Source organism: Oncorhynchus keta, chromosome 28, assembly GCF_023373465.1.
Source record: "Oncorhynchus keta strain PuntledgeMale-10-30-2019 chromosome 28, Oket_V2, whole genome shotgun sequence".
In the NCBI taxonomy this organism is placed as follows: Eukaryota; Metazoa; Chordata; class Actinopteri; order Salmoniformes; family Salmonidae; genus Oncorhynchus; species Oncorhynchus keta.
The window spans coordinates 65,226,577-65,252,790 of record NC_068448.1 but is presented as its reverse complement, the minus strand read 5'-3'; the positions used below and the strand labels follow the sequence as shown (position 1 = coordinate 65,252,790).

The following is a 26,214-nucleotide window of genomic DNA, read 5'->3' as shown; positions in this document are numbered from 1 at the left end:
CACACAGAGATTATATAGACTACAGAACACACTGCATCAGCAGACACACAGAGATTATATTGACTACAGAACACACTGCCTCAGCAGACACACAGAGATTATATAGACTACAGAACACACTGCATCAGCAGACACACAGAGATTATATAGACTACAGAACACACTGCCTCAGCAGACACACAGAGATTATATAGACTACAGAACACACTGCATCAGCAGACACACAGAGATTATATTGACTACAGAACACACTGCATCAGCAGACACACAGGTATTATATAGACTACAGGACACACTGCATCAGCAGACACACAGAGATTATATAGACTACAGAACACACTGCATCAGCAGACACACAGAGATTATATAGACTACAGAACACACTGCATCAGCAGACACACAGGTATTATATAGACTACAGAACACACTGCATCAGCAGACACACAGAGATTATATAGACTACAGAACACACTGCATCAGCAGACACACAGAGATTATATTGACTACAGAACACACTGCCTCAGCAGACACACAGATATATACATCATTTATCCATTATCAAAATAATTACCTTTAAGGAAATGTCTATTTCAAGCACAGTCTATACAGTACCAGTCAAAAGTTTGGACACACTCATTCAAGGGTTTTTCTTTATTTTGACTATTTTCTTCATTGTAGAATAATAGTGAAGACATCAACACTATGAAGTAACACATATGGAATCATGTAGTAACCAAAAATGTGTTAAACAAATCAAAATATATTTTAGATTCTTCAAAGAAGCCCCCCTTTGCCTTGATGACAGCTTTGAACACTTATGGCATTCTCTCAACCAGCTTCACCTGGAATGCTTTTCCAACAGTTTTGAAGGAGGCCAGGTCATCTGATGCAACACTCGATCACTCTCCTTCTTGGTCAAATAGCCCTTACACAGCCTGCAGGTGTGTTGGGTCATTGTCCTGTTGAAAAACAGATGATCGTCCCACTAAGTGCAAACCAGATGGGATGACGTATCGCTGCAGAAAGCTGTGGTAGTCATTACATTTACATTTACATTTAAGTCATTTAGCAGACGCTCTTATCCAGAGCGACTTACAAATTGGTGCATACACCTTATGACAACCAGTGGAACAGCCACTTGCATCTAAATCTTGTTGGGGGGAGAAGGGGGGTGAGAAGGATTACTTACCCTTACTTACCCTATCCTAGGTATTCCTTGAAGAGGTGGGGTTTCAGGTGTCTCCGGAAGGTGGTGATTGACTCCGCTGTCCTGGCGTCGTGAGGGAGTCATGCTGGTTAAGTGTGCCTTAAATTCTAAATAAATCACTGACAGTGTCACCAGCAAAGCACCTCCACACCATCACACCTCCTCATCCATGCTTCACGGTGGGAAACACACATGCAGAGATCATCCGTTCACCTACTCTGAGTCTCACAAAGACACGGCGGTTGGAACCAAAAATCGCTAATTTGGACTCATCAGACCAAAGAACATATTTCCACCGGTCTAATGTCCATTGCTCGTGTTTCTTGGCCCAAGCTTGTCTCTTATTCTTATTTGTTGTCCTTTAGTAATGGTTCCTTTGCAGCAATTCGACCACGAAGGCCTGGTTCATGCAGTCTCCTCTGAACAGTTGAAGTCGAGATGTGTCTGTTACTGAACTCTGTGAAGCATTTATTTGGGCTGAAATTTCTGATGTGCCGTTAACTGTAGTTAACCTATCCTGTGTCGGTCTTCAACAAAATCCAGTTTCATCATCGTGCTCGATGGTTTTTGCGACTACACTTGAAGAAACTTTCAAAGTCCTTGAAATGTTTTGTATTGACTGACCTTCATGTCTAAAAGTAATGATGGACTGTATGCGTATTTTAGCTGTTCTTGGCATAATATGGACTTGGTCCTTTACCAAATAGGGCTATCTTCTGTACACCCCCTACCTTGTAACAAAACAACTGATTGGCTTAAACACATTAAGATGGAAAGAAATTCTACAAATGAACTTTTAACAAGGCACAGCTGTTAATTGAAATGCATTCCAGGTGACTACCTCATGAAGCTGGTTGAGACAATGCCATGAGTGTGCAAAGCTGTCATCAAGGCAAAGGTGGCTACTTTGAAAAATCTCAAATATAAAATATTTTTTGATTTGTTGAACACTTTTTCGGTTACTACATGATTCCATGATTGTTATTTCATAGTTTTGATGTTAAAAAGTACAAATAAAAATAGTAAAATAAAGAAAAACCCTGGAATGAGGAGGTGTGTCCAAACTTTTGACTAGTAGTGTATATCAGAAGATATCCAACAGTTCTCTGTTTTAAAAAACTTCTTATGGCTGCAGGGGCAGTATTGAGTAGCTTGGAAGAAAGGTGCCCAGAGGTGCCCAGAGTAAATGGCCTGATCCTCAGACCCAGTTGCTAATATATGCATATTATTATTAGTATTGGATAGAAAACACTCTGAAGTTTCTAAAACTGTTTGAATGATGTCTGTGAGTATAACAGAACTCATATAGCAGGCAAAAACCTGAGAAGAAATCCAAACAGGAAGTGAGAAATCTGAGGTTGGTCGATTTTCAACCCAGCCCCTATTGAATTCACAGTGGGATATGGATGAAGTTGCACTTCCTAGGGCTTGAAACTTGAATGAGGCTTCTACTGTGTTGTGGGGCTCAATGGGAGCTGAATGAGCCAGGTGTCTGGCAGAGAGCCAGGTCCTGGTCACGCGCAATTCACATGATAGCGACCTGCGTTCCATGGCTTCTCTACACACAAAGTATTTCTCCGGTTGGAAATGTATTGAAGATTTATGATAACAAAACCCTAAAGATTGATTCTATACTTAGTTTGACAAGTTTCTTCGACCTGTAATATAACTTTTTGAAGTTTTTAAAAGTTTTCGTCCGACGTTCGGATGGACCTGCAAGAGCGTCTGGATTTGTGTACTAAACGCGCTAACAAAAGTAGCTACTTGGACATAAATAATGTACATTATCGAACAAATCAAGCATTTATTGTGGAACTAGGATACCTGGGAGTGCATTCTGATGAAGATCATCAAAGGTAAGGGAATATTTATAATGTGATTTCTGATTTCTGTTGACTCCAACATGGTGGATAATTTATTTATTTTCTGAGCGCCGTCTCAGATTATTGCATGGTTTGCTTTTCCCGTAAAGTTTTTTTGAAATCTGACACAGCGGTTGCATTAAGGAGAGGTATATCTATAATTCCATGTGTATAACTTGTATTGTCATCTACATTTAAGATGAGTATTTCTGTTGAATTGATGTGGCTATGCAAAATCACTGGATGTTTTTGTGAACGTAATGCGCCAATGTAAACTCAGATTTTTTTATATAAATATGAACTTTATCAAACAAAACATACATGTATTGGGTAACATGAAGTCCTATGAGTGTCATCTGATGAAGATCATCAAAGGTTAGTGATTAATTTTATCTCTATTTGTGCTTTTTGTGACTCATCTCTTTGGCTGGAAAATGGCTGGTTTTTTTTGTTAGTTGGTGGTCACCTAACATAATCGTTTGTGGTGCTTTCTCTGTAAAGCCTATTTGAAATCGGACACTGTGGTGTGATTAACAACAAGATTACCTTTAAAACGGTATAAGATACATGTATGTTTGAGGAATTTTAATTATGAGATTTCTGTGGTTTTGAATTTGGCGCCCTGTACTTTCACTGGCTGTTGTCATATCATCCCGTTAACGGGATTGCAGCCCTAAGAAGTTATTAAATAGAGCCAGACAGTGTGCCAGGGGTCTACCAAAAATAACCAGTCAGAAAGAGACAAATAAAAATCACCTGTGGGAGGAGCAAAACAGTGAGCAGCCACTTTCTTATGTCGATTCAACTGTTGTCCTTTACAAGCTGCTTTTATCTAAATGAACTGACGGTTGATGCATACAGGAATCAAACCCACAGCCCTGATGAAGTTAAACACACCAAGCTTCATCCTAGCCACATGTCCTAGTCATTACAATAGTCATTAGACAGTCATCCAATACAGACCTGTTTCAGACAACAAGCCAAGCTTGCTCTGAATAATCGCATAAATAGCCTACACCTGGATTAGGAAAATCAGAGAGAGAAACTGGTTTCTGTCTGTGTGTCCTGACGAGACTGAACATGAAGACCTGGGTTCTGTCATCTGCAGTTGCTTCTAAATATGGATAGTCTTTCTATATCTTGTGTGGTGTTCTAGCCTCATTCAGATTCAGTGTAGGTCAACAGAGCGTCAGCCTGTCTCCACACAACAGATATTCTCAAGAGCAATCAGTCCTAATGACCTGCATGGGTGAATGAGTGAGTGGATGGGCAGTTTGGAGTGCATATAAAAGTCATGTGTCTGTTGTGTTTGAGAGAAGTAACATGCTACTGTTGCTGCTGCTTTGCTGGGGTTGTGTGTGGGGTTCAAGGTATTGATATACATTTCCCCCTCGCGAAGGCTTTATGTTTGGAATAGTGAATTAATACAGCATTGTGTAGAGGACATTGCAGATCGATTTCGCCTGGGCCTTTATAACTCTAGTGCCTGGTAATTGTTTTACCTTCTATATGATGACTAACATCCACATAATCTGCATCTCTATGGTCTAACTCTCTCTAACATTTGCAGTTTCTATTTTCTACCACAGTGGTTTAGCTCATACAGTATGACCTGAATACAACTATGCAGCTCATTTGCAATTTTACAGGCATACGAGTGTAACGTTTAGGAAAAACACAAGTTGGGCAGCTACTGTAGCTGGTTATGTATGTAGCTTGTCCCATTTTGAGTGTTTCATTAAAACTGTCAACACCCCCACTATTTTGTGGGTGCAAAAGGGATGTTTTCACATCTTTGATACCAGCTTTGGACCTCTGTCTGTAGTGATGTTTCAGGAAAGCTACTGCTGAGTCCTTCCAGGAAGTCAACTTATGGGTGTCTCTGTTTTTGTGTTCCAGACATGGCGTCCCTTAGCAGTCTCTTGTCTGAAGAGCAGATACAGTGCTCTATCTGTCTGGATGTGTTCACTGAGCCAGTCACTACTCCTTGTGGTCACAACTTCTGCAAGGCCTGTATCAGTGGATACTGGAATAAGCCTGGCCTGTGCCAGTGGATATTGGAATAAGCCTGGCCTGTGCCAGTGGATACTGGAATAAGCCTGGCCTGTGCCAGTGGATACTGGAATAAGCCTGGCCTGTGCCAGTGGATACTGGAATAAGCCTGGCCTGTGCCAGTGGATACTGGAATAAGCCTGGCCTGTGCCAGTGGATACTGGAATAAGCCTGGCCTGTGCCAGTGTCCAATGTGTAAGAACATGTTTTACAAAAGACCTGAGCTCAAAATCAACACAACACTCAGAGATGTTGCAGATCATTTTAAGAGGATGAGAGACAGAGATGAGTCCCTTGCTGAGCCTGGAGACGTGGCCTGTGATGTCTGCACTGGGAGAAAGCACAAGGCCCTGAAGTCTTGTCTGGAATGTCTGACCGCTTTCTGTGAAACTCACCTGCAGCCTCACAACAGAGTTGCAGGCCTGAAGAGACACAAGCTGATCAACCCTTTGGAGAACCTGCAAGACAGGATGTGTAAGAAGCACGACAGACTCCTGGAACTGTTCTGTAGGACTGACCAGACGTGTGTGTCTACGTTCTGCACTGAGACAGACCACAAGACTCACCTCACCGTCCCTCTAGAGGAAGAGTGTGGACAGAGGAAGGCTCAACTGGGGAAGACTGAGGCAGAAGTTCAGCAGATGATCCATGAGCGACTGCAGAAGGTTCAGGAGATCAAACACTCAGTAAAATTCAGAAAAAGAGCAGCAAAGCGAGAGATAGCAGACAGCATGGAGGTTTTCACTGCTCTGGTGCGCTGCATTGAGAGAAGCCAGGCTGAGTTCATTGAGGTGGTTGAGGAGAAGTTGAAAGCAGCAGAGTGGCAGGCTGAAGGGCTCATTGAAGAGCTGGAGCAGGAAATCACTGAGCTACAGATGAGATGCTCTGAGTTGGAGCAGCTCTTACACACCAAGGACCACCTCCACCTCCTACAGAGCTCCCCACCCCTCTGTAAGCTTCCTCCCACCAGGAAGTGGTCTCAGAAAAGTATCCACAGTCAGCTGTGTCTGGGAAATGTAAGGAGAGTTGTGTATCAACTGGAAGATGCTCTTCACAATGAGATGGAGAAGCTGCCTGACATCAAGCTGAAGAGGATGCAGCAGTATGCTGTGGATGTAACTCTGGACCCTGATACAGCATTTCCATTCCTCATCCTTGGTAAGAAAAATAGGAAACAAGTGAGATGTGGAGACAAGAATCAAGAGAATCTCACTAATGATCCAAAGAGATTTAAAAATAGTTTCTCTGTCCTGGGTAAGGAGGGTTTCTCCTCTGGGAGATTCTACTATGAGGTGCAGGTGACAGGGAAGACATGGTGGTGGCTAGGAGTGGCCAGTGAATCCATAGACAGGAAGGAGAGTTTAAACCTGAGCTCTGATGGACTCTGGACTGTGTGGCTGAATGGCGAGAATGGGTATGGAGCCAACAATTACTACCATGTCCGCCTCTCCCTGAGAGAGAAGCCCCAGAAAGGTGGGGGTGTTTGTGGATTATGAGAAAGGTCAGGTCTCCTTCTATGATGTGAAGGCCAAGTCTCATATCTACTCCTTCTTTGGATGCAACTTCACCGAGAAACTCTATCCATATTTCAACCCCTATCTTAGCTGTAGTGGTGAAAACTCAGCCCCACTGGTCATCTCCTCTGTCAAATCACACACAGTGAAACAAGTTGTCACTAAAATGTCAAATACTCAGCTCAGCAGTTGATTAGTTTGGGGTACTACAGATCAATATTGTTGGGTGTGCATCTCAAACTGTATAAAGTGTAATCAAAGACTCGAGGCTGTAATCGCTGCCGAAGGTGCTTCAACAAAGTACTGAATACAGGGTCTGAATACCTATGCAAATGTGATATTTCAGTAAAAAAATCTATAATAATAAAAATATAAATAAATGTAAAAAAATGTTTTTGCTTTGTCATTATGGGTTATTGTGTATAGATTGATGAGGGAAGAAAACTATTGAATCCATTTCAGAATAAGGCTGTAACATAACAACATGTGGAAAAGGTCAAGGGGTCTGAATACTTTCCATATGCATTGTATGTGAAGAGTGTGAAAGAGTGCCTATGTGTGTGTGTGTGTGTGTGTGTGTGTGTGTGTGTGTGTGTGTGTGTGTGTGTGTGTGTGTGTGTGTGTGTGTGTGTGTGTGTGTGTGTGTGTGTGTGTGTGTGTGTGTGTGTGTGTGTGTGTGTGTGTGAGAAAGAGAGCGTATGTAGTGTGTATGTGTGTGTCTGTTGGAGTGTAGTATGTTGGAGTGTAGTATGTGTGTGTGTGTGTTGGAGTGTAGTGTGTGTGTGTGTGTGTGTGTGTGTGTGTGTGTGTGTGTGTGTGTGTGTGTGTGTGTGTGTGTGTGTGTGTGTGTGTGTGTGTGTTGGAGTGTAGTATGTGTGAGTAGGTTTGAGTCAGTGTGTGAGTCTGTGTGTGAGTCAGTGTGTGAGTCTGTGTGTGAGTCAGTGTGCATAGAGCAAATGCAAGACCGCCAGTGCAAACACTAGGGGATCGATGCAAACAGCCATTTGATTAACAGTCGTATGACTTGAGGGTAGAAGCTGTTCAGGAGCCTTTTGATCCCAGACTTGGTGCTCCGGTACCGCTTGTTGTGCGGTAGCAGAGAGAACAGGGTATGACTTGGGTGGCTGGAGTCTGACAATTTTGAGGGTGTTCCTCTGACACCACCTGGTATATAACCCCCAGAAGGCAAGGAGTTCGATCCCAGGGATGTACTGGGTCGTCAGCACTACCCTCTGTAACACCTTGCAGTTGGATGGGGCTTGTCATGCCTAATAGTGTCCTCCGATTTGAATGTAGTGGAAATGAGCTGACTTGGTGATCTGTAAGGTAAATAACATTAATTTGTCAAGCAGAATACATGTTCTTCTTTTCCATTCCCGAAACGTAGCATCGTTTAAGACGTGTATTTCATGTTGTCCTGTTAACAAGGTACTAAAAAGTAGTTACAATTCATGTTGTCATTTTATTAGCTAAACAAAACGTGTTTTAACAGCCCAACTGTCGTGGAAATCAGCCTTGTTTGCATTGCGATGATGAAAAGAACGTCCTTTAAGTTGTATAATGATCTCCAACATTATAATCATTAGGTCGTCAAAACCGTTGATATAGTAAAGGACGCTAAAAGTTTATCGAATCACATTGTGATGTAGAGGGGGACACTATTTGGCCGGGGGACATTATTTGGCCGGGGGACATTATTTGGCCGGGGGACATTATTTGGCCGGGGGACATTATTTGGCATGACAAGTTTCGGTTAAACTTTTGTTGTTGTTGAAACCCGTTTGGAAATAAATCCATATTGTGAAATGCATAATTCTGCATGAATTATCTGTTGGAAAGGTGAACTGGCCGAGCAATGGTGACTTTGCCCTTTGTCGTGTCCTTCAGTCCTTGAACGGCAGCATTGCATTGCCAGGTGGGGTTGCTGTGGTGTGTGTGCGTGTGTGCCTACGTCGGTGCATAAATGCTGGGAGTGCTTTGTTTGTATGAGTGTGTGTTACAGGGAAAGCGACATTATCCCCTGTGATATTAGTTGGCTGTACATCGATCAATGGTTCTTGCTGAGAAGTGAACTCAGCTATTCTACCCCACTGATTCCCGCCAGCCCAGAACAGAGCAGGAAAACCAGGAGTAATGGAATACCAAACTAGTGATCGGCATCAAACAAGAAGGAATATTATACTACGCCAGGGTCGTGTTCAGGAGGGCACAACATTCTGATTGCCGCAGCTAGAAATGTCTTGTATAGAGCTGACATGAATCCCTATAATTGTACAGAGAAGCGTCTGTTCTACATAACATTTCTATCTGGACGTTCTGTAAGGATGCACCCCACTGAGCATGCTCAGGACTAACACACTACACCAGTAATGCCAGACAACAGATCATATACCGAAGCAAAATATATCTATTGAACATCATGTTGCAGAAACCAAAGCAGACAATCATTTTTGAAATCTATAATATGTCTCGCGACATTAGGCTGCATCACATCCGGCCGTGATTGGGAGTCCCATAGGGAGGCGCACAATTGGCCCAGCATCGTCCGGGTTTGGCCGGGCCGTCATTGTAAATAAGAATATTTTCTTAACTAACTTGCCTAGTTAAAAAAAGGTAAAAAATATATCTATATTTTTAAATCAGACCTTCTCCTTCATGACTGTCCTGGTGAAATATGAAATACAGTCTTCTAGTTCCCTCTGGTGGGCACACAGCATAACTACAACAAGTCTGCACTCTTCTGCTGGTGCTCTCTGTATAGGCCTATTGTCTCTACCAGGGCCAAGCAGACCTGTCAAACACACATTTGAGGTGCCTGTACTCACCAAATACTTTCCCCAAGAACAATGTCTTGACCAGGTTGAACTGTGTGTCTGATGCCTCTGGGAGAGAGTAACTGACAGGGGGGTAGTGGTCCAACTAGAGGGGGAGAGTGAGAGAAGGAGGGGAAGAGAGAGAAGATCATTATACTAACCATTGGAGGTTTTCTATAGTTAATCATCAGCATCAACTGTGTTCAAACAGGCCTACTCATATCCATGAAGCATCAAGCCATTGTCAATCATTCAAGTCCTGAGACTATTGAAGGCTTTGTCTCCCTCTTGTGGTTCAAAATGGACATGTCTGAAATCGTCATAGACGATGTTTTGACGGCGGAGAAAAAGGTTGGTTTGTGTGTGTACCTGTATGGTGATAGTCCTGTTGCTTCTGGACATGTTGATGGTGTGTGGCTGTCCGTTGGCTAGGTTACGCTGGTCTACGTCTATGGTGAACGGCTCCTTGAATCCGCCTAGGTTATACCGCACCTGGAGAGTTCCTACACGCACACACACACACAAATGCAGAGACCTGCATTTGAAGCGTACGGGGGAAGCGAAGAGCAGCAGAGCCGATGTGTGTCTGTGAGTGTGAGTGTGATGCGTCGTGTCAGTGTCTCACCATTCTGCCGCAGCACCAGAGCCAGGTAGTCTTGTGTCTTGGAGCTGACGTAAAGCAGTATAGCTGGTGTGTTGGACGTGCTGAAGCTAAACGCTACTTCTTCTCCTGTCAGATTCACTTCCTGTGGAGTCGAAGGTTGGGCCACAAACCTTGTGTCCTGATTGGCTGCCGCTGACTCTGACAGGAAGTCGTATCGCACCAGAGTCCCCGCCTCAAAGAAGCCCCCCACATCTGAGAGAGAGGAAGAGACAACACACACACACAAAGATTTAGAAACACACACGTACGCACGCACACACACCTTGTTTAGGAGAGATAACATGCTGCTTGAGAGGAGGCTTATGGAGATACTGGCTGTCCAGAGAGTGTGTAGGTGTGTGTGTGTTTTCGCTTGTGCCTGTGTTGATTCACTGCCTGGCTTCTGGTCCCCACAAGACTAGTTAAACATGTCTACACACACACACACACACACACACACACACACACACACACACACACACACACACACACACACACACACACACACACACACACACACACACACACACACACACACACACACACACACACAGAGCTATATCTGTAGAGATGCTGGTAAGAACCTCACTCTCTGGTGTAAGTGTGTGTGTGTGTTGTTCATTATGAAGTCAGAGTTGTCTGTCTGTGACCCCAGGGTATGGCAGCAGCAGCAGAAAGAGACAGTCAGGATAATAATATTCTACCTCAGGAGTCGGGTGTAAATATGAATATAATGGAAATACGCATCACAATTATGACTGCACTCATACATATGACAGTGGCAGGAGAACAGAGGGAGGAGAAGGCCCTCTGGGGTATCTGAAGGGTATAACACACGTGTTAATAAACACACACACACTATTTTACATTACATTCAAGACCTCGTTTTTACACACACACACACACACACACACACACACACACACACACACACACACACACACACACACACACACACACACACACACACACACACATATCTAATAGGGGGTACACTGGGGAGATACTTTCACGTCAGCTTCTTTGCATATTCTCACACACTGTTGTCTCTTTCTACCTCTATCCCCTCTCTTTCTACCTCTATCCCCTCTCTTTCTACCTCTATCCCCCTCTCTTTCTCCCTCTCTCCCCCCCGTCTCTTTCTACCTCTATCCCCCCTCTCTTTCTACCTCTATCCCCTCTCTTTCTACCTCTATCTCCCTCTCTTTCTACCTCTATCACCCTCTCTTTCTACCTCTATCCCCTCTCTTTCTACCTCTATCCCCTCTCTTTCTACCTCTATCCCCTCTCTTTCTACCTCTATCCCCCTCTCTTTCTACCTCTATCCCCCGTCTCTTTCTACCTCTATCTCCCTCTCTTTCTACCTCTATCCCCCTCTCTTTCTACCTCTATCCCCTCTCTTTCTACCTCTATCCCCCGTCTCTTTCTACCTCTATCCCCTCTCTTTCTACCTCTATCCCCCCTCTCTTTCTACCTCTATCCCCCGTCTCTTTCTACCTCTATCCCCTCTCTTTCTACCTCTATCCCCCGTCTCTTTCTACCTCTATCCCCTCTCTTTCTACCTCTATCCCCCGTCTCTTTCTACCTCTATCCCCCGTCTCTTTCTACCTCTATCCCCTCTCTTTCTACCTCTATCCCCCTCTCTTTCTACCTCTATCCCCCTCTCTTTCTACCTCTATCCCCCGTCTCTTTCTACCTCTATCCCCCTCTCTTTCTACCTCTATCCCCCGTCTCTTTCTACCTCTATCCCCTCTCTTTCTACCTCTATCCCCCGTCTCTTTCTACCTCTATCCCCTCTCTTTCTACCTCTATCCCCCGTCTCTTTCTACCTCTATCCCCTCTCTTTCTACCTCTATCCCCCGTCTCTTTCTACCTCTATCCCCCGTCTCTTTCTACCTCTATCCCCCGTCTCTTTCTACCTCTATCCCCTCTCTTTCTACCTCTATCCCCCTCTCTTTCTACCTCTATCCCCTCTCTTTCTACCTCTATCCCCCGTCTCTTTCTACCTCTATCCCCCGTCTCTTTCTACCTCTATCCCCTCTCTTTCTACCTCTATCCCCCTCTCTTTCTACCTCTATCTCCCTCTCTTTCTACCTCTATCCCCCGTCTCTTTCTACCTCTATCACCCTCTCTTTCTACCTCTATCCCCTCTCTTTCTACCTCTATCCCCCTCTCTTTCTACCTCTATCCCCTCTCTTTCTACCTCTATCCCCCGTCTCTTTCTACCTCTATCCCCTCTCTTTCTACCTCTATCCCCCTCTCTTTCTACCTCTATCCCCCTCTCTTTCTACCTCTATCCCCTCTCTTTCTACCTCTATCACCCTCTCTTTCTACCTCTATCCCCGTCTCTTTCTACCTCTATCTCCCTCTCTTTCTACCTCTATCCCCCTCTCTTTCTAACTCTATCCCCCTCTCTTTCTACCTCTATCCCCCTCTCTTTCTACCTCTATCCCCCTCTCTTTCTACCTCTATCCCCCTCTCTTTTTACCTCTATCCCCCTCTCTTTCTACCTCTATCCCCCGTCTCTTTCTACCTCTATCCCCCGTCTCTTTCTACCTCTATCCCCCGTCTCTTTCTACCTCTATCCCCTCTCTTTCTACCTCTATCCCCCTCTCTTTCTACCTCTATCTCCCTCTCTTTCTACCTCTATCCCCCGTCTCTTTCTACCTCTATCCCCCTCTCTTTCTACCTCTATCCCCCGTCTCTTTCTACCTCTATCCCCTCTCTTTCTACCTCTATCCCCCTCTCTTTCTACCTCTATCTCCCTCTCTTTCTACCTCTATCCCCCGTCTCTTTCTACCTCTATCCCCCTCTCTTTCTACCTCTATCACCCTCTCTTTCTACCTCTATCCCCCTCTCTTTCTACCTCTATCCCCCGTCTCTTTCTACCTCTATCCCCCGTCTCTTTCTACCTCTATCCCCGTCTCTTTCTACCTCTATCCCCAGTCTCTTTCTACCTCTATCCCCCCTCTCTTTCTACCTCTATCCCCCCTCTCTTTCTACCTCCCTCTATCTCCCTCTCTTTCTACCTATATCCCCCCTCTCTTTCTACCTCTATCCCCCTCTCTTTCTAACTCTATCCCCCTCTCTTTCTACCTCTATCCCCCTCTCTTTCTACCTCTATCCCCCTCTCTTTCTACCTCTATCCCCCGTCTCTTTCTACCTCTATCCCCCGTCTCTTTCTACCTCTATCCCCCGTCTCTTTCTACCTCTATCCCCCCTCTCTTTCTACCTCCCTCTATCTCCCTCTCTTTCTACCTCTATCTCCCTCTCTTTCTACCTCTATCCCCCTCTCTTTCTACCTCTATCCCCCTCTCTTTCTACCTCTATTCCCCTCTCTTTCTACCTCTGTCCCCCTCTCTTTCTACCTCTATCCCCTCTCTTTCTACCTCTATCCCCCGTCTCTTTATACCTCTATCCCCCCTCTCTTTCTACCTCTATCCCCCCTCTCTTTCTACCTCCCTCTATCTCCCTCTCTTTCTACCTCTATCCCCCCTCTCTTTCTACCTCTATCCCCATCTCTTTCTACCTCTATCCCCTGTCTCTTTCTACCTCTATCCCCCCTCTCTTTCTACCTCTATCTCCCCTCTCTTTCTACCTCCCTCTATCTCCCTCTCTTTCTACCTCTATCCCCCCTCTCTTTCTACCTCTATCCCCCCTCTCTTTCTACCTCCCTCTATCTCCCACTCTTTCTACCTCTATCCCCCCTCTCTTTCTACCTCTATCCTCTAACACATATTCCCCTGTCTCGTCACCCCTGCCTTGTGTAGAACACAGGAAAACAAGCTTGAGTTTAGGAAACAAATTAATTCATATGTCACGGATCAACTTTCTGGCTATGACGTCTCACTGCGACTGACAGAAACTAATGCTTACTTCTGAGTAAATGTTGTAGTTCCTCTGCAAACAAGAGTCTGCTGGTTACACCGTCCAACATCCTAGCAGTAATTTCAGGGTTCAGCGATTAGCGCTCACCTTTGGTGCAGAAGGGTCCGTCGTATGCCGTGGCAGTGCAGTCACAGGAGTAGCCATTATATTTCTCCACACACTTTCCTCCGTTCCTGCAGTACATCCCATAACTGGTACAATGACCCTGACAGCCTGGCTTTACACCTGGAGTTACCTAGAGAGATGTGGGGAGAGAGAGGTAGATGGGGGGAGGGGGGTAAGAGGTAGAGAGAGAGAGGTGGGGAGAGAGAGGTAGATGGGGGCGGGAGGGAGAGAGGGAGAGAGGTAGATAGAGAGAGAGAGATAGAGAGAGGTAGATGGGGAGGGGGAAAGAGAGAGAGAGAGAAAGATAGATAGAGAGGTAGATGGGGAGAGAGAGAGGTAGATGGGGGGGGAGAGAGAGAGAGAGAGAGAGAGAGAGAGAGGGAGGGAGGTAGGTGGGGAGAGAGAGAGGTAGATGGGGAGAGAGAGAGAGAGAGGTAGATGGGGAGAGAGAGAGAGGTAGATGGGGGAGAGAGAGGGGGGTAGGTGGGGAGAGAGAGAGAGGGAGGTAGGTGGGGAGAGAGAGAGAGGTAGATGGGGGAGAGAGAGGGGGAGAGAGAGAGAAGTAGATGGGGGGGAGAGCGAGGTAGATGGGGGAGAGAGATAAAGAGAGAGGGAGGTAGGTGGGGAGAGAGAGAGCGGTAGATGGGGGGAAAGAGAGAGAGAGAGAGGGGGCGGGGGATGTAGGTGGGGAGAGAGAGAGAGGTAGATGGAGAGAGAGAGGTAGATGGAGAGAGAGAGGTAGATGGAGAGAGAGAGGTAGATGGAGAGAGAGAGGTAGATGGAGAGAGAGAGGTAGATAGAGAGAGAGAGGTAGATAGAGAGAGAGAGGTAGATAGAGAGAGAGAGGTAGATAGAGAGAGAGAGGTAGATAGAGAGGGAGAAAGGGAGTTTGACTTTTGGATGCTCTTAATTTGCTTTAGTGAAGAGAACAACTTTTTTAAATGTTTAAATATGATGAAATAAAAGATCATGTCACCTTTGCCCTCTCCTCAAGGTCAAGGGTCACGCCATTCATCCTGAGTGAGCGGATACATCCCAGAAACCCCCTCTGACCCCCTGCTGCACCTAAAGAGAAGAGAGAGAGAAGAGAGAACAGAGAGAGATACGATTATTTTGGGGAATAGGAATAGAGATAATTTCCCTTGAGGTTGAGTTAGGGATATATGACAGTTGATGGTCACAGTGATTTAACAGACCAGAGGAGAGGTGCTCCAGCCCTATCTAACCTAACATTAGCACTTAATTGATCAATTAGTCTGGCTGATTGGCTGGAGATATCACACACCCAGGTCTACATCAGGCTTTGATTAAAAGGTAGAGATTACATCAGGCAGACACTGTGGCCCTCCAGGACTGGAGTTGCTCACACCAGTGCAGTGTGTGTGTGGTGCACTCCTCCTGGCCTCTCTCTGTCTCCATAGGGCAAATTACTCTGTAATGATGTGCTAATGAACTAGCATATTATATTCATTAGGACAGCAATGCCTAGAGGGACACACACACACACCATCCATTAGTCCAGTGTGGGCTGCTAGAATACCTTCCTTCTCTGAGCCAAGCTAAGCAAACCAAGGCCAGGAGAGACATTAGCAGGCATGGACACAGTCCAAAATACCCACCAGTGGCACTGCATGAATGTCAATGGGAAAAGACTACATGGATATGAAGTGAAAATCATCATGCATATTTATGTATCTGTTTTTATTAAATGTTACCTACTGTCTTGGCAGGTCAACGAAGCTGGCTTCCCTGGGACAGTTGCATCACGCACACGCGCACACACACACACACACACACACACACACATGCACATGCAGTGAGCAAGCCCGAGACGAGGAGGACACAGAATGAATCAAAAATAGAAACAAAGAGAACAGGAAAGAAAAAACATGGAAAATGAAAGAGAAAGTGAGTGAAAACATGCAGAAAATATAGGAAATAATGCAATATCATATACCATTTTAAAATATAATACCTGAAATACCAGAATATAAACACATAAATAATTAAGATAATGTTGGGACCACCTAAGTGAGTATTGGGGTGTGTTCTCCCCTGCACCTCTGTGTATAAACACCAGCTTTAGAATGCAAATCACACCCACTGCGGATCCCATCTGAGCCTGATTCAATTTCCCCCGACCAGGCAAATACCCTCGCTGCTCTGACACATGCAGATGAGCTACAAGAGAGACAGCAGCCTAGCCTATCACACAGTCAGATTTATACCGCTCTCTGATCCAGTACAAACCAATAGGTCCCATGACTGTATGGAGGTGACGGAAGAACTGATTGTGTTAAGCTGATGATCTGATGGCGATTAGATTGGATCCCTAAGGGGTAATTCAACGAGTTGGTTTCCCTGAAACCTACTGTACATGCAGATCAGATAGTGGGGGAGATGTCTCCTGTGAGTCACTCTTTATAAGCCGGTATTAAAGTTTCGCATCACAAATCAATATGTGCCTGTATGGCTGTATGGTTAACGGTGGCATATAAGGACCGATTTACTTTAATTCAATTCAATTCCATACAACTTTATTAATCCCAATGGCCATTCAGAAAGCTGCAAAGTGATAATGTTCTTCCATCCAAACCGCCAAAAACTGATGAGACGATGGAATTTAAAACGTGTTATTGGTATTCAGAACTATCTGACTTTGGAATGTCTGATTGGAATTTAGAAGTGTTTCTCGGAGAAAAATAAATGTTCAGAGTTAGAGAGAGAAAGAGTAGGAAGGAAAGAGAATTGAATTCAACCTCAGCAGTTTTCCCCTCCCTCCTAAATCCAGTTTTATTGGCTGTCGTCAGTGTTAAAGTATTGGCAGGTCCACAGCCACATAAAGTAGGGTGAGATAGAGGAGTGAAAAGAAGAGGTACAGATAAAGCCCTCTTTAACTTCTGTTCTCCTAATGACCTTCACAGTCATTGTGTAGAGAAGAGAGGGAGCGGAGGAGCAACTCAAATATCACAATGAAAATGTAGAGCCATTCTGTGTGGCATAATAAGGACTTAATTCATTGTCTCTGTGTGGTATAATGAGGACTTCATTCATTGTCTCTGTGTGGCAAAATGAGGACTTCATTCATTGTCTCTCTGTGGCATAATGAGAACTTAATTCATTGTCTCTGTGTGGCATAATGATGATTTAATTCATTGTCTCTGTGTGGTATAATGAGGACTTAATTCATTGTCTCCGTGTGGCAAAATGAGGACTTAATTCATTGTCTCTCTGTGGTATAATGAGAACTTAATTCATTGTCTCTGTGTGGCATAATGAGGACTTAATTCATTGTCTCTGTGTGGCATAATGAGGACTTAATTCATTGTCTCTGTGTGGCATAATGAGGACTTAATTCATTGTCTCTGTGTGGTATAATGAGGACTTAATTAATTGTCTCTGTGTGGCAAAATGAGGACTTAATTCATTGTCTCTCTGTGGCATAATGATAACTTAATTCATTGTCTCTGTGTGGCATAATGAGGACTTAATTCATTGTCTCTGTGTGGCATAATGAGGACTTAATTCATTGTCTCTCTGTGGCATACTGAGGACTTAATTCATTGTCTCTCTGTGGCATAATGAGGACTTAATTCATTGTCTCTGTGTGGCATAATGAGGACTTAATTCATTGTCTCTGTGTGGCATAATGAGGACTTAATTCATTGTCTCTGTGTGGCATAATAAGGACTTAATTCATTGTCTCTGTGTGGTATAATGAGGACTTCATTCATTGTCTCTGTGTGGCAAAATGAGGACTTCATTCATTGTCTCTCTGTGGCATAATGAGAACTTAATTCATTGTCTCTGTGTGGCATAATGAGGACTTCATTTATTGTCTCTGTGTGGCATAATGAGAACTTCATTCATTGTCTCTGTGTGGCATAATGAGAACTTAATTCATTGTCTCTGTGTGGCATGAAGAGGACTTCATTCATTGTCTCTGTGTGGCATAATGAAAACTTAATTCATTGTCTCTGTGTGGCATAATGAGGACTTAATTCATTGTCTCTGTGTGGCATAATGAGGACATAATTCATTGTCTCTGTGTGGCATAATGAGGACTTAATTCATTGTGTCTGTGTGGTATAATGAGGACTTAATTCATTGTCTCTGTGTGGCATAATGAGAACTTAATTCATTGTCTCTGTGTGGTATAATGAGGTCTTCATTCATTGTCTCTGTGTGGCAAAATGAGGACTTCATTCATTGTCTCTCTGTGGCATAATGAGAACTTAATTCATTGTCTCTGTGTGGCATAATAAGGACTTAATTAATTGTCTCTGTGTGGTATAATGAGGACTTCATTCATTGTCTCTGTGTGGCAAAATGAGGACTTCATTCATTGTCTCTCTGTGGCATAATGAGAACTTAATTCATTGTCTCTGTGTGGCATAATGAGGACTTCATTCATTGTCTCTGTGTGGCATAATGAGAACTTCATTCATTGTCTCTGTGTGGCATAATGAGAACTTAATTCATTGTCTCTGTGTGGCATAATGAGGACTTCATTCATTGTCTCTGTCTGGCATAATGAGGACTTAATTCATTGTCTCTGTGTGGCATAATGAGGACTTAATTCATTGTCTCCGTGTGGCATAATGAGGACATAATTCATTGTCTCTGTGTGGCATAATGAGGACTTAATTCATTGTGTCTGTGTGGTATAATGAGGACTTAATTCATTGTCTCTGTGTGGCATAATGAGAACTTAATTCATTGTCTCTGTGTGGCATAATGAGGACTTCATTCATTGTCTCTCTGTGGCATAATGTGAACTTAATTCATTGTCTCTGTGTGTCATAATGAGAACTTAATTAATTGTCTCTGTGTGACATAATGAGGACTTCATTCATTGTCTCTGTGTGGCATAATGAGAACTTAATTCATTGTCTCTGTGTGGCATGATGAGGACTTTATTCATTGTCTCTGTGTGGCATAATGAGGACTTAATTCATTGTCTCTGTGTGGCATAATGAGGACTTAATTCATTGTCTCTGTGTGGCATAATGAGGACTTAATTCATTGTCTCTGTGTGGCATAATGAGGACTTAATTCATCGTCTCTGTGTGGCATAATAAGGACTTAATTCATTGTCTCTGTGTGGTATAATGAGGACTTCATTCATTGTCTCTGTGTGGCAAAATGAGGACTTCATTCATTGTCTCTCTGTGGCATAATGAGAACTTAATTCATTGTCTCTGTGTGGCATAATGAGGACTTCATTCATTGTCTCTGTGTGGCATAATGAGAACTTCATTCATTGTCTCTGTGTGGCATAATGAGAACTTAATTCATTGTCTCTGTGTGGCATGAAGAGGACTTCATTCATTGTCTCTGTGTGGCATAATGAGGACTTAATTCATTGTCTCTGTTTGGCATAATGAGGACTTAATTCATTGTCTCTGTGTGGCATAATGAGGACTTCATTCATTGTCTCTGTCTGGCATAATGAGGACTTAATTCATCGTCTCTGTGTGGCATAATGAGGACTTAATTCATTGTCTCTGTGTGGCATAATGAGGACATAATTAATTGTCTCTGTGTGGCATAATGAGGACTTAATTCATTGTGTCTGTGTGGTATAATGAGGACTTAATTCATTGTCTCTGTGTGGCATAATGAGAACTTAATTCATTGTCTCTGTGTGGCATAATGAGGACTTCATTCATTGTCTCTCTGTGGCATAATGTGAACTTAATTCATTGTCTCTGTGTGGCATAATGAGAACTTAATTAATTGTCTCTGTGTGGCATAATGAGGACTTCATTCATTGTCTCTGTGTGGCAAAATGAGAACTTAATTCATTGTCTCTGTGTGGCATAATGAGGACTTAATTCATTGTCTCTGTGTGGCATAATGAGGACTTAATTCATTGTCTCTCTGTGGCATAATGAGGACTTAATTCATTGTCTCTGTGTGGCATAATGAGGACGTAATTCATTGTCTCTGTGTGGTATAATGAGAACTTAATTAATTGTCTCTGTGTGGCATAATGAGGACTTAATTCATTGTCTCTCTGTGGCATAGTGACGACTTAATTCATTGTCTCTGTGTGGCATAATGAGTACTTAATTCATTCTCTCTGTGTGGCATAATGAGGACTTAATTCATTGTCTCTGTGTGGCATAATGAGGACGTAATTCATTGTCTCTGTGTGGCATAATGAGGACTTAATTCATTGTCTCTGTGTGGCATAATGAGGACTTAATTCATTGTCTCTGTGTGGCATAATGAGGATTTAATTCATTGTCTCTGTGTGGCATAATGAGGACTTAATTCATTGTCTCTGTGTGGTATAATGAGGACTTAATTCATTGTCTCCGTGTGGCATAATGAGGACTTAATTCATTGTCTCTGTGTGGCATAATGAGGACATAATTAATTGTCTCTGTGTGGCATAATGAGGACATAATTCATTGTCTCTGTGTGGCATAATGAGGACTTCATTCATTGTCTCTGTCTGGCATAATGAGGACTTAATTCATTGTCTCTGTGTGGCATAATGAGGACTTAATTCATTGTCTCCGTGTGGCATAATGAGGACATAATTCATTGTCTCTGTGTGGCATAATGAGGACTTAATTCATTGTGTCTGTGTGGTATAATGAGGACTTAATTCATTTTCTCTGTGTGGCATAATGAGAACTTAATTCATTGTCTCTGTGTGGCATAATGAGGACTTCATTCATTGTCTCTCTGTGGCATAATGTGAACTTAATTCATTGTCTCTGTGTGTCATAATGAGAACTTAATTAATTGTCTCTGTGTGACATAATGAGGACTTCATTCATTGTCTCTGTGTGGCATAATGAGAACTTAATTCATTGTCTCTGTGTGGCATGATGAGGACTTTATTCATTGTCTCTGTGTGGCATAATGAGGACTTAATTCATTGTCTCTGTGTGGCATAATGAGGACTTAATTCATTGTCTCTGTGTGGCATAATGAGGACTTAATTCATTGTCTCTGTGTGGCATAATGAGGACTTAATTCATCGTCTCTGTGTGGCATAATAAGGACTTAATTCATTGTCTCTGTGTGGTATAATGAGGACTTCATTCATTGTCTCTGTGTGGCAAAATGAGGACTTCATTCATTGTCTCTCTGTGGCATAATGAGAACTTAATTCATTGTCTCTGTGTGGCATAATGAGGACTTCATTCATTGTCTCTGTGTGGCATAATGAGAACTTCATTCATTGTCTCTGTGTGGCATAATGAGAACTTAATTCATTGTCTCTGTGTGGCATGAAGAGGACTTCATTCATTGTCTCTGTGTGGCATAATGAGGACTTAATTCATTGTCTCTGTCTGGCATAATGAGGACTTAATTCATTGTCTCTGTGTGGCATAATGAGGACTTCATTCATTGTCTCTGTCTGGCATAATGAGGACTTAATTCATCGTCTCTGTGTGGCATAATGAGGACTTAATTCATTGTCTCTGTGTGGCATAATGAGGACATAATTAATTGTCTCTGTGTGGCATAATGAGGACTTAATTCATTGTGTCTGTGTGGTATAATGAGGACTTAATTCATTGTCTCTGTGTGGCATAATGAGAACTTAATTCATTGTCTCTGTGTGGCATAATGAGGACTTCATTCATTGTCTCTCTGTGGCATAATGTGAACTTAATTCATTGTCTCTGTGTGGCATAATGAGAACTTAATTAATTGTCTCTGTGTGGCATAATGAGGACTTCATTCATTGTCTCTGTGTGGCAAAATGAGAACTTAATTCATTGTCTCTGTGTGGCATAATGAGGACTTAATTCATTGTCTCTGTGTGGCATAATGAGGACTTAATTCATTGTCTCTCTGTGGCATAATGAGGACTTAATTCATTGTCTCTGTGTGGCATAATGAGGACTTCATTCATTGTCTCTGTGTGGTATAATGAGAACTTAATTAATTGTCTCTGTGTGGCATAATGAGGACTTAATTCATTGTCTCTCTGTGGCATAGTGACGACTTAATTCATTGTCTCTGTGTGGCATAATGAGTACTTAATTCATTCTCTCTGTGTGGCATAATGAGGACTTAATTCATTGTCTCTGTGTGGCATAATGAGGACGTAATTCATTGTCTCTGTGTGGCATAATGAGGACTTAATTCATTGTCTCTGTGTGGCATAATGAGGACTTAATTCATTGTCTCTGTGTGGCATAATGAGGATTTAATTCATTGTCTCTGTGTGGCATAATGAGGACTTAATTCATTGTCTCTGTGTGGTATAATGAGGACTTAATTCATTGTCTCCGTGTGGCATAATGAGGACTTAATTAATTGTCTCTGTGTGGCATAATGAGGACATAATTAATTGTCTCTGTGTGGCATAATGAGGACTTAATTCATTGTGTCTGTGTGGTATAATGAGGACTTAATTCATTGTCTCTGTGTGGCATAATGAGAACTTAATTCATTGTCTCTGTGTGGCATAATGAGGACTTCATTCATTGTCTCTCTGTGGCATAATGTGAACTTAATTCATTGTCTCTGTGTGGCATAATGAGAACTTAATTAATTGTCTCTGTGTGACATAATGAGGACTTCATTCATTGTCTCTGTGTGGCATAATGAGAACTTAATTCATTGTCTCTGTGTGGCATGATGAGGACTTTATTCATTGTCTCTGTGTGGCATAATGAGGACTTAATTCATTGTCTCTGTGTGGCATAATGAGGACTTAATTCATTGTCTCTGTGTGGCATAATGAGGACTTAATTCATTGTCTCTGTGTGGCATAATGAGGACTTAATTCATTGTCTCTGTGTGGCATAATAAGGACTTAATTCATTGTCTCTGTGTGGTATAATGAGGACTTCATTCATTGTCTCTGTGTGGCAAAATGAGAACTTCATTCATTGTCTCTCTGTGGCATAATGAGAACTTAATTCATTGTCTCTGTGTGGCATAATGAGGACTTCATTCATTGTCTCTGTGTGGCATAATGAGAACTTCATTCATTGTCTCTGTGTGGCATAATGAGAACTTAATTCATTGTCTCTGTGTGGCATGAAGAGGACTTCATTCATTGTCTCTGTGTGGCATAATGAAAACTTAATTCATTGTCTCTGTCTGGCATAATGAGGACTTAATTCATTGTCTCTGTGTGGCATAATGAGGACTTCATTCATTGTCTCTGTCTGGCATAATGAGGACTTAATTCATCGTCTCTGTGTGGCATAATGAGGACTTAATTCATTGTCTCTGTGTGGCATAATGAGGACATAATTAATTGTCTCTGTGTGGCATAATGAGGACTTAATTCATTGTGTCTGTGTGGTATAATGAGGACTTAATTCATTGTCTCTGTGTGGCATAATGAGAACTTAATTCATTGTCTCTGTGTGGCATAATGAGGACTTCATTCATTGTCTCTCTGTGGCATAATGTGAACTTAATTCATTGTCTCTGTGTGGCATAATGAGAACTTAATTAATTGTCTCTGTGTGGCATAATGAGGACTTCATTCATTGTCTCTGTGTGGCATAATGAGAACTTAATTCATTGTCTCTGTGTGGCATAATGAGGACTTAATTCATTGTCTCTGTGTGGCATAATGAGGACTTAATTCATTGTCTCTCTGTGGCATAATGAGGACTTAATTCATTGTCTCTGTGTGGCATAATGAGGACTTCATTCATTGTCTCTGTGTGGTATAATGAGAACTTAATTAATTGTCTCTGTGTGGCATAATGAGGACTTAATTCATTGTCTCTCTGTGGCATAGTGACGACTTAATTCATTGTCTCTGTGTGGCATAATGAGGACTTAATTCATTCTCTCTGTGTGGCATAATGAGGACTTAATTCATTGTCTCTGTGTGGCATAATGAGGACTTAATTCATTGTCTCTGTGTGGCATAATGAGGACTTAATTCATTGTCTCTGTGTGGCATAATGAGGACTTAATTCATTGTCTCTGTGTGGCATAATGAGGATTTAATTCATTGTCTCTGTGTGGCATAATGAGGACTTAATTCATTGTCTCTGTGTGGTATAATGAGGACTTAATTCATTGTCTCCGTGTGGCATAATGAGGACATAATTAATTGTCTCTGTGTGGCATAATGAGGACTTAATTCATTGTGTCTGTGTGGTATAATGAGGATTTAATTCATTGTCTCTGTGTGGCATAATGAGGACTTAATTCATTGTCTCTGTGTGGTATAATGAGGACTTAATTCATTGTCTCCGTGTGGCATAATGAGGACTTAGTTCATTGTCTCTGTGTGGCATAATGAGGACATAATTAATTGTCTCTGTGTGGCAAAATGAGGACTTAATTCATTGTCTCTGTGTGGCATAATGAGGACTTAATTCATTGTCTCTGTCTGACATAATGAGGACTTCATTCATTGTCTCTGCCTGGCATAATGAGGACTTAATTCATTGTCTCTGTGTGGCATAATGAGGACTTCTTTCATTGTCTCTGTCTGGCATAATGAGGACTTAATTCATTGTCTCTGTGTGGCATAATGAGGACTTAATTCATTGTCTCTGTGTGGCATAATGAGGACTTAATTCATTGTCTCTGTCTGGCATAATGAGGACTTAATTCATTGTCTCTGTGTGCGGATAAAAAGTCTTAATCCTCTGCAACTGTTAATAATTTACGGTCATGAGGAGTTAGTTTTACATAATTCTTTAACGTTGTGCGAATGTGCGTGATGTCTTATCTTCATTATAATCAGTCGTATCTCAGCTTCGGAGAACTTACTTTGGGGAATATAAAGACACTTTATAATGTTATACGGGCACAAACTATATCGCCAACTTATTGAACTTTACAAAGTTAAAATATAATGACTGATGAATTAAATATAAATGCAGTAGTACAGTATTGTACTATTTTTATGTTGGTGTGTGTGTGTGTGTGTGTGTGTGTGTGTGTGTGTGTGTGCGTGTGTGTGTGCATCTCTTTCTCTTACCCACATAAAGCTGACTAAACAGCTCTAGCCGTGTGTGTCCCTGTGGAGGGGCGGGACGAGCTTCCCTATAGTTCAGATCCAGCTGTAGCACCGCCTCCTTCACGTTCCGCTCTGCCATGACGCGATGCCATTGGTCATCATTGAGGGGCGTGGCTGAATGGACTGCCAATTCCACGGGGCCATTCCCCACATCAAAGGAGAAGGAGATGACAGTAGGAGCTAGAGGAAGAAGAAAAGGCAGAATAATAATAATAATAATAAAAATAAGAAGTTTGAATCAATGCCATGTCCACAAACTACTAACCACATTTGAATCTATTTATTTGAATGCATAAAGTACCTTTGGTTTAATAATCAAACCTTTTCAGTCTTCATCTCATAAATCATTGTTTTCCACCCTGGAGTTCTACAGTTCAATAACTAATCTAATGCCTCATTGGTTATGGAGACTCATTTAGTGATTATAGATTTCAGCTTTACTGTGATAATGACTGCACTCAGTCAGTGTTTGATGGAGCTAATTCACAAAAATATTGATACACACACACACACACACACACACACACACACACACACACACACACACACACACACACACACACACACACACACACACACACACACACACACACACACACACACACACACACACACACACACACACACACACACACACCTTCAGCAAATAACACAGGCATTGGTTGAGAGTAAAGTGAACTATTGTTCGGTGGTCTGGGGAAATGCATCATCTAGTGAAGTTAGGAGGCTGCAGAATGCACAGAATAAAGAAGCATGGGTTGTTTTAAGGCGGAGATATGGTTCTTCTGTTGCAGTCATGGATTGTTTTAAGGTGGAGATATGGTTCTTCTGTTGCAGTCATGGATTGTTTTAAGGCGGAGATATGGTTCTTCTGTTGCAGTTATGGATTGTTCTAAGGTGGAGATATGGTTCTTCTGTTGCAGTCATGGGTTGTTTTAAGGTGGAGATATGGTTCTTCTGTTACAGTCATGGGTTGTTTTAAGGCGGAGATATGGTTCTTCTGTTGCAGTCATGGATTGTTTTAAGGCGGAGATATGGTTCTTCTGTTACAGTCATGGGTTGTTTTAAGGTGGAGATATGGTTCTTCTGTTGCAGTCATGGATTGTTTTAAGGTGGAGATATGGTTCTTCTGTTACAGTCATGGGTTGTTTTAAG

The 26,214-nt window shown here is 42.5% G+C and overlaps 1 protein-coding gene and 1 pseudogene across 2 annotated transcripts in view; one reads left to right on the top strand and one right to left on the bottom strand.

Moving 5' to 3' along the window:
* Positions 1-26,214, bottom strand: part of cntnap2a (contactin associated protein 2a) — a 315,711-nt gene that overhangs the window by 19,406 nt on the left and 270,091 nt on the right. The window contains exons 19-25 of one of the 2 annotated variants that reach the window (XM_052483622.1): positions 25,021-25,239; positions 15,804-15,833; positions 15,061-15,149; positions 14,067-14,214; positions 10,074-10,304; positions 9,818-9,951; positions 9,461-9,554 (exon numbers count right to left, since the gene is read on the bottom strand). In XM_052483622.1, coding sequence (XP_052339582.1) covers positions 9,461-9,554; positions 9,818-9,951; positions 10,074-10,304; positions 14,067-14,214; positions 15,061-15,149; positions 15,804-15,833; positions 25,021-25,239 — 945 coding nt within the window. The remainder of the gene's footprint in view (positions 1-9,460; positions 9,555-9,817; positions 9,952-10,073; positions 10,305-14,066; positions 14,215-15,060; positions 15,150-15,803; positions 15,834-25,020; positions 25,240-26,214) is intronic. The other variant, XM_052483624.1, reaches the window with a different exon arrangement.
* On the top strand, positions 4,971-6,828 carry LOC118361805 (E3 ubiquitin-protein ligase TRIM21-like; annotated as a pseudogene).